The 14,071-nt window shown below is 38.3% G+C and overlaps 1 protein-coding gene across 6 annotated transcripts in view; it reads right to left on the bottom strand.

Annotated features, from left to right (window-relative positions):
- The window catches only part of LOC308677206 (serine protease 27-like), a 63,478-nt gene that overhangs the window by 8,590 nt on the left and 40,817 nt on the right, over positions 1–14,071 (bottom strand). Inside the window, exons 1-3 of one of the 6 annotated variants that reach the window (XM_081343419.1) lie at positions 13,842–13,891; positions 12,165–12,312; positions 2,397–2,423 (exon numbers count right to left, since the gene is read on the bottom strand). The exons of 1 other annotated variant lie outside the window; for it this stretch is intronic. In XM_081343419.1, coding sequence (XP_081199545.1) covers positions 2,397–2,423; positions 12,165–12,237 — 100 coding nt within the window. In that variant the 5' untranslated portion in view covers positions 12,238–12,312; positions 13,842–13,891. 4 more of the 6 variants (XM_081343418.1, XM_081343420.1, XM_081343421.1 and 1 more) reach the window with 4 other exon arrangements.

Raw genomic sequence — 14,071 nt, forward strand, 5'->3', positions numbered from 1 at the left:
CATACATTTACAGAGTAGGATGAGTCATAACTAAAGGTAATTACATTGAAACAAATTATATCTAAAACTAGATAGAAAGAAAGAACTGTAGAAAGAATGTGGGTAGATGGGTGTTGATCAAGCAACAATAAATAGATGGAGGCAGGAACTAAATTTTGCTAATTACAGTTCCTATTATTCCTAATTATCATAGCCAATTATAAGGAATGCTGGAATTTCTGTTGAAATTTCTACTGGAGTTCAGCTATATTCATAGGTTCTATGCCATGCATAATCTACAGAAATGTAAACAGTGGAATTAAATGAAGAGTAGCATTTATACAAGAGAGAAAGGGGAAAGATGTGTATATATGTGTGTGTTATCTACCTAGCTCTCAGGTATGTTTATTAATATGCACAAAAGGCCCATAAAATACACAGCATCCATGCACAACTTGCCTACAGAGGGATTTTTCTCATCCATGTACAACTGATGTGCCCACATGGAAGTCTCCAGGCCCCACGCTACACTGCATTTGCAAGTATGTACATTTTTAATCTCTCTCTTTGTGTGTGTGTGTGTGTGTGTGTGTATACATACATACATACACACACACACACACACACACACTCTTCTGTCTCATGACTATTTCTGCACTATATTGAAGCATATGCATTCTATAAATGCTCATCTTGAAAATGAGTAAGTTTTTGCACCAAGTGGAAAAAGGAGGCTCAAATATGTATGGATTTCCTACTAAACTAAAGAAACCTTTATAAACTTCCACACTTTCTAAATTTCCGGGCCATAACCTAAAACTTATGATAAGAAAGAAATATTTTAAAAAGTGTAAATAGAGAAGTGTCCATGTTCAAATTTATATATGTAAGGGTTTATTTATAAGTCTGAAAATTATTCCTTATGTTACATATTATGTTAGCTATGAATACGAAAGAAAGAAAGAAAGAAAGAAAGAAAGAAAGAAAGAAAGAAAGAAAGAAAGAAAGGAAGGAAGGAAGGAAGGAAGGAAGGAAGGAAGGAAGGAAGGAAGGAAGGAAGGAAGGAAGGAAGGAAAGAAAGAAAGAAAGAAAGAAAGAAAGAAAGAAAGAAAGAAAGAAAGAAAGAAAGAAAGAAAGAAAGAAAGAAAGAAAGAAAGAAAGAAAGAAAGAAAGAAAACCTTTATTGTCATTTTTTACTGTGGGCACAATTGCACACATTAAAAATGAAATTTAGTTGCTTGCCCTCAAAGTATACACATACATAACACACATTTAAACACACTATATACAAGATATGTATTGACCTACACCCTTACATATAAGCAGTAGTGGGATTCAAATATGTGAACATATTCTCTGTGTGGATGCTGCTTCTGGAAGTCCATTCTGGGCCTGGGCAACAAAAAATTAGCTACTGGTTCTGCCAAAGTGGTGCAAACTGTCTGAATCCCACCACTGCATATAAGTAACATATAAATATTAATCACTGCCATCTTGAATACATAATGGAAGGAGGAAGCTTTAGATATTAAATATGATGCATAAAGTATAATATATTAAAATAAATCATGGGTATAGTGGGGCTATAGTACAACCATATCTAGCCTTTTCCTGAACCCTCTGGGAAACTCACGTTGCTAGAATGTGTGTATTACTGACAACAGAAATCCGGGATATGTGTATGAGTGAATTATTGCTGATGAATACCAAGTGGAATATTAGTGACCATAAGGAATGCAATGGATTGCATTTTTCATGGAGTCATGGAACAGGGAGTAAAAATGTGAAGTTATTGACAAGACCCGGGCAAGATGTACCATACATATGGATTCATAGTAAAAAAGCTGGGTATAAAGAAAAGAGTGGAATGAACCCAGACCCCTGAAGTGTGAGATGACTCTTGTTGGAGCAGGGGACATCCTGAGTCTGTTTCCCAGCCCACTCTAACAAGGCCTGATCACCTGTGTGGACAGTGTATGTGAGTATTGTGTGAATGTGTAGTCTACTTGGGCAATAATACTTACAGCAACTTGAGTAGCCTTGTTGGGCATAGTTCTTTGAATAGCCTTGTTGGGCATAGTTAACTGAATAGCCTTGTTGGACACAATAACCTGAATAGCCTTGTTGGGCACAGTAACCTGAAAAGCCTTGTCGGGCATAGTTATTTGAATATGGGCATAGCTTATTCTAATAAGTTAACTTTGAAATTAGACAAGTATGTGTACACATATAAAAGAAATAATTAAGCTTAGTTGCAAACTTGCTTTGCTTTTTGTCTGAATAACACAAGAATAAAACAACTATTGGAAAACTCTATTTTGAGAGGCTTGAACTCAATTTTATGACATTATCCCTTCTCTAGGCTTTCTCTTCCCCATTATTAGGTTGACTATCCTTTACTCGGAGTGTGTTCTTACCTTTTTGAGCATCAGTGTGTTCCACACCTAAAAAACAGAATAAATAAAGTCAAAGAGACGGAATGAAAAACCATTACTATTAGTAGATAGAGATCAGGAGTTAGATTACCAAAAAACACTAGGTCAATATTTTTACTTCCCAGAATACACTATCGACAACGGCAAGGTTGCTATCCTTGTGGGGGGAAAGAATTATAATCACTTTTATTATAAAACAGCTGAATAATAATTCTTTAGGAGAGTGGTTCTCAACTTTTTCTTCATCACGGACACCCCCCCTTAAATACCTTTTGTGGCCACAGGCTATGGTCACAGACCCCCAAGACATTGCAGATCTTCAGAGGTCCATGGACCACAGGTTGAAAACCACTGATTTAGGAGCTATGGCAGCCTGTCTAATAGTTAAACTGGACCACGTGTAAAATGTTTAACTGGGTCAGTTAAAGACCTAGTAGTCATAATTATACAAGAAGATAAGGTTAGCTAGTGCTAACGTTTGTTTGTTTTTTAGTGGCTTTGGGTTATGAAAACCCAGATTTGGTTAGCTTGTTATGCAAAGCCAGAGAAGTTGTTAAATCTGTAAACAGATTAAGCATCTTCTATGAAGGCTGTCTGCATGTGTAACCAGCTCATCTGTGACATAACACTATGTCGAGCTATTTCTTTGTTAATGAACTCAATTTTTGATTAATTTACATTGTCACTTCTCCTCTTACCATTTCCTTTCTCAACAATATCTGTAGGTATTTCTAATCCATGCTACAAACCTTTTAGTTGTTTTTGATCCAAAAGGCTAACATGAAAGATCAGATGGCATGGGTTTACATTCTATCAAAAGCCTGCAGAGATTTTTCCCAAACTGGATTCCTAGGGATATGTAACTGAGTCTAGGCCTGAAATATGGCACATAAGACCAATTTGGTAAAAGAGATGCTACTAAGAAAATTCCTTGGGTCAGTAACTGCAATAGATCTTTCTCTGAAGACTGATAAGCAGCAAATCTGATCTCTCTAACATATTGTCATAGGAATATGGGAAGAGAACAATAGAAATGGGAAGAGAACAATAACCCAAACCTCTTTTGAACCCACATACACACAATCTATTTCAGTCTAGTAATTGGTCAATTGCAAAATACATCAAAGTGATTGTTATGTAATGGCTACAGGGAGACAAAATAAAACCCATCTGCATTCCAAGTGTAGAAATCTAGATATATATGCACAATACTTGCTAGATGTTTCAGCTTCCATGCTCCAGATTTCCTGGTTCTAATGCACTGCAAGAATCCATGTTTCCCATTTTTCCCAGAAAGCAATGCTTCAAATGTCTCAGGTTTTAAAACTCATCCCACATCCCTTGCTGTAGCTCACCAATTTTTCAGATTTCTCCCAAATATTGAGCACTTTCTGTCTTGGCTACCCACCTTTCAGCAACAGAAACAGAAGCACAATCTGGGAGCAACAGAGACGCAACATTGTCCAGGACTAGCAGCATTCAGTCATCCAGCCCTAGTGCAGATCAGGTATAGAGGAACAGCACACTGGACTGTGATGTTCAAGTCAAGCACCTTGCAGACTTGTAGAGGACCAAAGGAGCAATCTCTTGAATGTTGCTCAATATCAAGCAGACTGCCAAAGAGACCTGAGCAGGTGTGTATGTCCTTCTCTCACTCCACCCCCAGCTTTTCAGTGGGGCAAGTTGAGCAACCTACTCACAGGCCGGAAATCAAGTATCCTAACTATTCTATCTCCACCTCTGGGTGGAGTGAAATGGTGTAAGTAATTTGGAGTAATATGAACAATTATCTTATAGCAATCTGCTATTGAAGGTAAGATAAAAAGCTGTATCTCTTACAATTTCTACTTCAAGAATTAGTGTTATACTGTTTTCAGGCACCATGGAGGGTGCTGATAACGTTTTTAATTCCTGGAAGATGTAGTCTAGGTGTGCGTAGAACTTGCAAACTCAAAGTTGAACAGGATCCAATGTGGGTCAGTCACTAGGACCAGAGGTTTAATCTTCCGAGCTTTTAGACTCGTGCTAGAGCCCATCCTCAGGGAACTTCTATCTCACCAGAAGGTGTGATACACGTGGGACACATATATTTGCCTTAATTTGTTAAAGATGGACAATCTATTCCTAGAAAACCTATCCCTTTTTAAGTTCAAGTCATAATGAGGCATGGTAACATGGCACTAACACCTAATTCAGATATCATACTAAGCAATAATTAGTTGGGACTCTATAATAATTAAGCTATCATTTATAGACCACAAAAACTGAGTTCATACAACCAAGCCAACGTTCCATGAAATATTAAGCTTCTGGTATGTGGGCTAAGCTGGGCTGAAAGAAAATAACTTGACTGAATTTTCTATATCTGTCAGCCCTGTGAGGTAGGCCAGACCTGGAAATAGGCACTTTTTTATTAAAGGGTATAATAACAGAAACTTGCAAACTTGACAAGAGATTCTATCTCCCCCTCTTACACCAATGAAACTCAAGACAGAACAAATCTTGAATTTCCTTCTTAACTCTTCCTCCTTTTCAGTTGATGTTATATAATGCATACCTTCTTCAATGCTATCGCTGTGCTCAGTATTACCATGTCAGAGGGTAGATTTGAATTTGGGTCTCTTCAGTCTGTTACCTGCACAAATGTTTTTCCAACTTGGCAACTTAAGATGTGTGGACTTCAAATCCTAGAATTCCCCAACCTACCTGTTATAGGAATGTAGCTGAAGGTATCTTTGACCATGAATAGTTGAGTCCTCTTCTTCGTTAAATGGAGGGTAGCAGCTGGCTTGCATATCACAGATTGTCCATAGCTTAAATCTCTCTGTAACTACCAACTCAGTAATGGCCTTTACAAAGCATTATTTTCTCAGCCTCAATTATTTCACTTCAACCCTGTTTGTAATATAATATCCTATAGGCTTTGCTATCAAAGAATTGGATAACCTATTGGAATGAGTCTTAATATTCTTTAAATTCAATTATTAGACTTATCATACTCTAGAACAGAGAACAGAGGTAAGCTGAATTCAAGCTTGCTGAATAGATTTCTCTTTATTAGAATACTACAGAAACATAAAATATGAATTAGGTAAGCAAACACAAACTAAGAATCAAGGAACACACTCAAATGATCCTTTGAGTAATTTTTTATCCAGGAATGAGTTTTTGTTTTTGTTTTGAGAACTGAATTCATGGTCTTTTTATAACACAGAGATCATTTAGTTCTGCTCAGTTGCCAATTATAAAACTTTTATTCATAAAACATGAAACTCAGTCAACTGAACACTCAAATTGACTGGCACTAATGGTTGACACGGGCTGCTGCAAACATCCTAGGTATCAACCAGGTATCTCCTTAAAATGTAAGATGTTCCGAGTAGCGCAGTTTTTTGTAGCTTTGCTGGAGTTATTGCATGAAGTTGCAATTTCTTTATGTGTTTTGTAAAGTTTTTGGACATGGTTCCCAGTGCCCCGATGACAATGGGTATCACTGTTACGCATTTCATCCATAATCGCGTAGTTTCGATGGCCAGGTCGCGGTATTTCATAATTTTTTTCAGTTCTTTTTCTTCAACTCTGGCATCTCCTGGTACAGCAATATCAATCAGCTGTATGCTTCGGTTCTCTACAACGTGATATCTGGCGTGTTGTGTTCCAAATAACGATCTGTCTGTATTCGGAAGTCCCACAAGATCTTCACCCTCTCATTCTCGACAACTTTTTCCACCCTGTGTTCCCACGACTTTTCAGACATAGGCAAGTCATATTTTTTACACAATGCCCAGTGGATTCATTTAGCAACTCGGTCATGTCTAGCTTTGTAATCAGTTTGCGTGATTTTGCTGCACTCACATATTAAATGTGAAACAGTTTCAGCTTTGTTGTTGCAAAGTTGGCAATTTGGATTGTCAGTAGATTTTTGTATCTTTGCTTTCATGGCATTAGTTTGTAGTGCTTGTTCTTGAGCAGCCAGTATTAAGCCTTCTGTTTCTTTCTTGATGGTTCCCATCTTAAGCCATGCCCATGTCAGGTTGTTATCACATTTTCCTTCAATGTTTTTCAAATGTTGTCCATGCAAAGCTTTGGTTTTCCATCTATTTAATCTATCATCTAGCCATTTTTCCTTATATTCTGCCTTTGTTTCTGTTATTTTGATAATGCTCTCTGTTTTCACAGCCTGCAGCAATTTTTCTGTACTTTGATTCACATAGTCATTCAAACTTCATTTTTCTTCTTCTACAGTTTGGTGGATTTGCATTAGCCCTCTGCCCCCTATTCTTCTTGGCAGGTACAATCTGTCAATGTCACTTCGTGGATGTAGAGCATGGTGCATGTTCAAAAGTTTACGTGTTTTCCGGTCTAGGTGTTCCAATTCGGCAAATGTCCAGTTGATAATTCCAGCTGGGTAGCGTATCACTGGGACTGCCCATGTATTAATGGCTTTAATTATATTTCCACCATTCAGCTTTGATTTTAGTATTTTGCGGACTCTTCTGATGTATTCCTTTTGTGTTGACTCTTTGACTTTTCCATTCAAGATGTTATCTGCTTCCAATATGCCTAGGTATTTGTAACCGTCATCCTTTGCTAGTGCTTTCATTGTTGTTGTTGTTATTATTGTTGTTGTTGTTGTTGTAAAAAATAATAATAATAATAAGTTGGAAGGGACCTTGGAGGTCATCTAGTCCAACCCCCTGCTCAGGCAGGAAACCCTATACCATTTCAGGCAAATGGCTGTCCAGTCTCTTCTTAAAAACCTCCAGTGTTCGAGCATTCACCACCTCTGGAGGCAGGTTGTTCCACTGGTTAATTGTTCTAACTGTCAGGAAGTTTCTCCTTAGTTCTAGGTTGCTTCTCTCCTTGACTAGTTTCCATCCATTGCTTCTTGTCCTGCTTTCAGGTGCTTTGGAGAATAGCTTGGCTCCCTCTTCTTTGTGGCGGCCCCTGAGATATTGGAACACTGCTATCATGTCACCCCTCACCCTTCTCTTCACTAAACTACACATACCCAATTCCAGCAACCGTTCCCGATATGTTTTAGCCTCCAGTCCCCCAATCATCTTTGTTGCTCTTTATTTATAAAAATAAATAAAGCTCTGCTCAGAACTTGACCTGCAAACTACCTAGAATTTCAAACTTGGCTGCTAGTTTACAGTATTGTGGATAAAGCCAGATCAACCAATAAGCAGACTCCTTGATATTATATTTTTAGGTTAGGGTTATGTCATCTCTAACTAAGATCTGAAGGTAATTAGCTGGCTCCCAGGATTCTGGCTCTGTAGCCTAAAAAATCTAACAATATTTGGTAAAGCAAAACTTTTATTTTTTTTCCTTCAAGAAAATAAGACCTTCTACCTTAGGAGAAGGTAAACAAATATGCCCCAAATGGCATATTTATATATTATATATTATCCAATAACATATGTCAATCTTCACAGTTCACACCATAATTCATACCAGAAAACAATGGTTTTTTTCTATACCATAATTCATAAAAAGTAGTAACCTTTTAACCACATACTATCTGCCCCTTTCCCCCTTCTTACTTCATCTGACTCTGTTATATTTCTAGACCTTGCTTAAATGACTACTTGAAGCTCAAGAGTTCACTAACAGTTCAATCAATTCAGACCATTCATGACCACTATCTAATTATTATATATGTGGACATTTCCACCCATCCTTTACCAGAATTAGTTTTCTGTTTCTTTCACTTAAATCAACAGCACAGAGTTACTATGCATCATTACCCAAAAACTATCTTGAAATCACTGTTCCTCCAATGCAATGTAAATAAAAATTCAATTTCCATTCTGTTCCCTCCCTATCCTAACTGACCTCCCAGGAGAGCAACCAAAATCCAAAGCACTGGAAGAGCAGGTTTCCCATCAACTGTGCTGCTAATTTGGAACATTAGCACCATGCCGACAGTGCACATTGAAAAGTCTATGAGTCATATCAGCACGCAGCCAAAAACTGTCAGCATACATTATACAGAAAGACATTAACATCCGAGTTGGTTTATGTTCTTGAAACTATATCATTCTTGCGACACATATAATATACTGTTTATATACATTTTCTGTTCAATTTTATTTCAAGGAATGATTTACTCATTTGGGAACATACAAACCCAGTGAGGTTCTAGTAAATGTTTAAGACTTGGCTCTGCCAGCATCGTTGCTACTCTGTGTTGTATCATTAGCCATAGGCACGGAAGCTCAGTTCAGCTCTTCTACTGACTCACAAAATTCCAGAAAATTTAACAAATTTAACTCATGTTCTGATGCAAACCGACACTGCACCCTCAACAATTTGCATTCTGCAATATCAAAAATCACTGGGCCCTGGCAGAGTGGCCCACAAAACTATAAGAGCCCTGCTGGATAAAACCATTAGTTCATCCAGCCTGTGTAAACACTTAGTAACCACTAATCCCAGCCATGTAGAGATCTTTCTAGTGCCATTTTAAAACCACTCAAATCAGCTGTCATTACCACAATTATGACTAGCAAATTCCACAGTTTAATTACAGTACTCTAAGTGCTGTGTGAAAAAATATTTTCTTTGTTCAAAAAGCATTTGATTTCAGCTGGATGACCCATGACCCTCTGTGTCATCCTTTCAGGGATACTTCCTTACCTAAACAGAGAAACTGAATGACCACTTGGCAGGCAAAAAAGCAGTGGGGGTAGGAGCAACTTTTGACTTCCTGCAAGTTTTCCCATTGACTTTGTTTATTGGAAGCTGGCAAGAACATCAGAAATCATGATATCTTGAACTGTGGATGACCACAGTGATACTGCAGTAGCCACAAGTTTGTGAATACAACTAGTGTGAAGATACTTGAAATTTCAATTATATGGGAATGGGACCTGGATTTTGTACATATTTAAATCATAGGACTTGAGATATCTTGATTCAAAAATGTTTAAACTACAATTCACTGTTTGGGCTCAAAAGACAGGAGAGTTTTGACAGCAGATAGATTTCAGTTTGAAATTCCCAAAAAACCTTAACAATGTTTTGTTGTAGCAATAAAGGAATTGACCACTGTATCTATTACTTTTTAAAGCAATCTTCCCCAACTTTGCTGTACTATGGAAAAGTTCAGTTTTATTCTCCATTAGTCATTGACTATGATGGGCTAAGAATGATGGGAGCAGAAGCCACATTGAAGTCACCAACCTAGGAAAGGGAATTTTATAAACTGTGGTTTGATTTCTAATACCATTCTAGGAATGGATTATAATTATTGAAGTAAGATTTATGGAATAAGCTATTCACACAATATTTAGCCATAAACAAAAGTCAGTTGCTGTCAGGTGGTGCCTAAATTGAAAAAAATAAATACACCAATATTTATAAAGCAAAATAATGTGTTCATAGATATCAAACCATAGTTTGTTTTACTCATTAATTTAATATGGATGAGCTCAGTCAATGGTTTATTCCATTAGTTCAACTTTTGCAGAGCCCTGATTTCAATGTCTCATAGAAAATAGCCAAAGAGAGCTATTATTATATAATTTGTTTGAGTTTGGCTTAGCATCTTGTGTGAACTTACAGTTTAGTATTTGCAAAACTACACTTTGGTTAAACAGCTGCCTGCCACAGGAAGTAAGATGGTGGTGCAAAAACCTTACTAATCTGGTTTGAAAGCTAAGCATGCCATGTTAAAAGCTAATATCTAAGGAATCTCCTGAGTTTCTATCTGTTTCTTTAGTACTGTCAGTACTTTTAACTACATAATTATTGTAATTTGATGATATTTGTCTCTCCTGCTATAGACTGATTCTGTAATCTTAATCTTGTGGGTTTTATTCTTTACTGGTACACAGCTGCCTTCTAAAACCAATGCTTCAATATCAAAAAGAGCTGATGCACTTTCTCATATGTGTACATTTTAAGCTCACAATCGTACCATGTTTTTATAATAGGGCTGAGAAGAAATTCTGCAGGGACCATACAAATTCATGGGGCTATGATAAACCAGGGCTAGCCCAAAACTGTTGTCACATTAAAGACAAGACAGCATCTTCTCCCATTACAGATACAGAGCCTGATAAACTACTAGCTGAATCCTATTTTAGTGATGGAGAAAGAGGATGCTCAAAACTCAAGAGAAAAGGACATACTCTAATTCAGCTATATTACAATTTTAAAAAGAAGAAAAGAGAAGAGGATGATTAGCAGCAAGGTGGATGCACTTGATTAGAATGGTAATGGGTGTGGAAGATCTCAAGGTCCAAACTGGAAACAGATCATCCTGGAAAAGGTGTATGAGGCTACTAAAAATCAACACCATCTTGAAGTCAATAGTTTAAAAAACAAGGTAGTAGTGGGCACAACAGGTTGAATTTGCACAATCATTAACCTACATATGGTTTCTTTGATTATTAAGATGTTCTATGAGCTATTTTCCAACTGAACTTGCTTACAGTGTCAAACTAATATTAAACCAATTTTATTGACTTTCCTTATTTTGATGACATGTGTGAAGCCTGATTCTATCACACATCTGTACAAATTCTCAGGAATGTTTGATTATGGGAGGCCAGCTTTCATCTAGCATTCTGGCACAATGGTGTAGGTCTTTAGCATCATTAAGGATTCCAAAGGCATCTACATACCATTCTCTATTCTCTCCATGGACCAAGACCCTGACATGACATGGCAACTTTCATCACACATGTCCATCTTATCTCCAGCCCATGAGTTAATGAAGTTCAAATCAGATTTAGTTAAAGTAGCATTTTGTATCAATGTGCAGGATTTTGTATTCAAGGAGGAAAGATGTCAGCAAAATTATTTTATGCTTAAAAATTGAAAGGTTACACACTTCACACAATGGAGGAATGGTTGATGAAGATGATGGAACTTGCAGAGATGGCAAGAGATAACTTTTTTGATTAAAGAAAAGACAATTCCTGTATTTATGGCTGACTTGGAAACTTCTTGCATGAAACAGGAAAAAAATGCAGTTGTGATTTGATGATTTAAAGTTGGATAACAGAAAAATGTAGGTATTTTGTAGTCATAGAGTAATCACACTTGTATTTGCTGCAAAGGAAATCGGAAACTTCTTGTTTCTTTTTCTTCTTTATCCTTTCTGCAAATTTTTTCTCTCTCTCCTTGTTCTGCTTATTCTGTATCCATTTCTGTTAATTTTTATGTTCTTTATATTAAAAAAATATGAAAAGATGCTTCAGAACACATCTGTCAGCAACTGTCAGCAACTCCATAAAACCAAAAGTGCCTTTTTCCTGGGATTCCACTGCTACAAAAAATCATGCCATTCTGTAAATGAGGCCACTGCTTTAACAAGTTGCTGACAGACACAACCTGAGTGTCCCTGTCTACTTCCTCGCCCTTCAAATCCAGTGTTGCACAAACCCCTTATTCTGTCACAGTCTAGGTGCATTCTCAAAGTGGGCAAATGTGCTTATTTAAGAAACAAAAAGGTAACTGTAGTAACTTCATTTATTTATTCAATTTCTGTAGCTTCCCATCTCAATCAATGATTCTGGGTGGCTTAAAATTCAAAAAATATAAAGCTAAAGGCCAAGGTTTCCCTTCTCCAGTTGTGCTTGACTCTAGGGAATGGCACTCATCTCTGTTTCTTAGCTGAGAGAGGCAATGTTGCCCAAAGACATTTCCATGGTCATGTAGCCAGAATGATTATACACTGAGGATCATATGATACTGTTACCTTCCCACCAAAGTGGTACCAATTTATCTACTCACGTTTGCCTGCTTTCGAACTGCTAAGTGGGCAGGAGCTGGGGCAAGGACGGGAGTTCAAACCATCGCACAGCATTCAGGTCTCAATCCCAGGCTGTCAGCTTTCCAGCTGATAAGCTCAGCATCTTTAACTGCTGAGCCATCTCACATCCTTCAAAAAAGATATTACAATCCAAATATTAAAACATTTTAAAATAATAAAAATAGAAACATCCAAATAAATATACATAGCAGCCAAGATACTTGGCAAGTTAACAGTACAGCCAGGAAACTGGGCCCTTATCACTTTCAGCACCCCAGGTATGGGAACATAGTCAGATTTTTAGGCTTACAAAAGACTAACAGGGTTGGGGCCATTCTAATCTCTGAAGCAAGGATGTTCCATAGATCAGGGGACACTCTGGGAAAAGACCATCTTCCAGTCCCTGCCAGTCTACACTCTTTGGCTGACAGGATCTGCAGCATGCCCATCCTGCTAGATGTGTTCGGATGGGTAGACTCTTCAAGAAAGGAGATCCTTCAGATTGCAATTTGAAACAGTTGCAGTCAAGGGAAGACTCAGACTGGTTACTGGACACCAATTGTCATGCTGACTCAGAGATGGTGGAGGCTATGGCCTGCCATATAAAAATAAAAGATTGTAGAAGCAGGAGGGAGGAAGAAAGAGGATGTGGAATTCTAAGCCGCCCAGGGTCATTGATTGAAATGGGTGGCATTCCTGTCTTCATTAAACATCTGTACAGGCAGAAATCAGGGCATAGTTATTTTAGCGCCCAAATTTCATTTTAAAAGGTAAACTCACCTGGGCATTGTGCCTGCTGAAAGATTGAGTTTATCCAGATCTTTGAACTATCCATATTTTTTTGCTGCAAAGTCATGTCCGACCCATTGCGACCCTATGGACAACGTTCCTCCAGGCCTTCCTGTCCTCTACCATCTTCTGGAGTCCATTTAAGCTCACGCCTACTGCCTCAGTGACTCCATCCATCCACCTCATTCTCTGTTGTCCCCTTCTTCTATTGCCCTCAACCTTTCCCAGCATTAGGCAGTTCTCCAGTGAGTCCTTCCTTCTCATTAGGTGGCCAAAGTATTTGAGTTTTAGCTTCAGGATCTGGCCTTCTAAAGAGGAGTCAGGGTTGATCTCCTCTAGGACTGACCGGTTTGATCACCTTGCAGTCCAAGGGACTCACAGGAGTCTTCTCCAGCACCACAGTTCTAAGGCCTCAATTCTTTGGCGCTCAGCCTTTTTTATGCTCTTATAGGATACCCGATTTTTGGTCAATTGTAACATATGGGTGAAGTCTGTTCCAACAATAGGTCTGTTGGGGAGCGGAAATATGCCCGGAACAGATTATCCAACTCCAGGCATCATTTCAAACATTGTACGCAGCAGCATCAGTAGTTGGTTTAGGCAAGCCGAATGTATTATACACAGAAACTCACACCCAACAAGAACTATACAAGTCAAACTGCACCTTCGGTGGATTATTAGCAGATTATCGCGCAGCTACGAAGTTCTGAAAGATCCAGTTCGTACAAGCGGTAGGCGGGATTAATCTTCCTTCCCCCTTCAGCGAAATTCCTCGCTGAACAAAACTGAAGTTACAGGACCCACTGCTTGAGGAAGACTGAATCTCCGTTTCGCTCTGGGTAAATAACGTGGTAGATTTTGAGCTTCACCTGCTCCCAAATCCTGACAGCGAAGCCTGTGAATGATTATGGGAGCTGTCATCCAGACGTCTTTGCGGCAGGGCCGAGGATCGTCAAATATGGGAACTGCAGGATATCGGTTGCACGTCTTCCTTACCAAAGCGAGAGGGAGAGAGAGAGAGAATAAGATGCCTCTGGGGAGGTTGCAGAGCCCCTGGAGGAGAAAAAAAATGGCACAACAGGAATGAATCCAAAAGGGC

Source organism: Vipera berus (genome assembly GCF_964194415.1).
Source record: "Vipera berus genome assembly, chromosome: Z".
NCBI lineage: Eukaryota > Metazoa > Chordata > Lepidosauria > Squamata > Viperidae > Vipera > Vipera berus.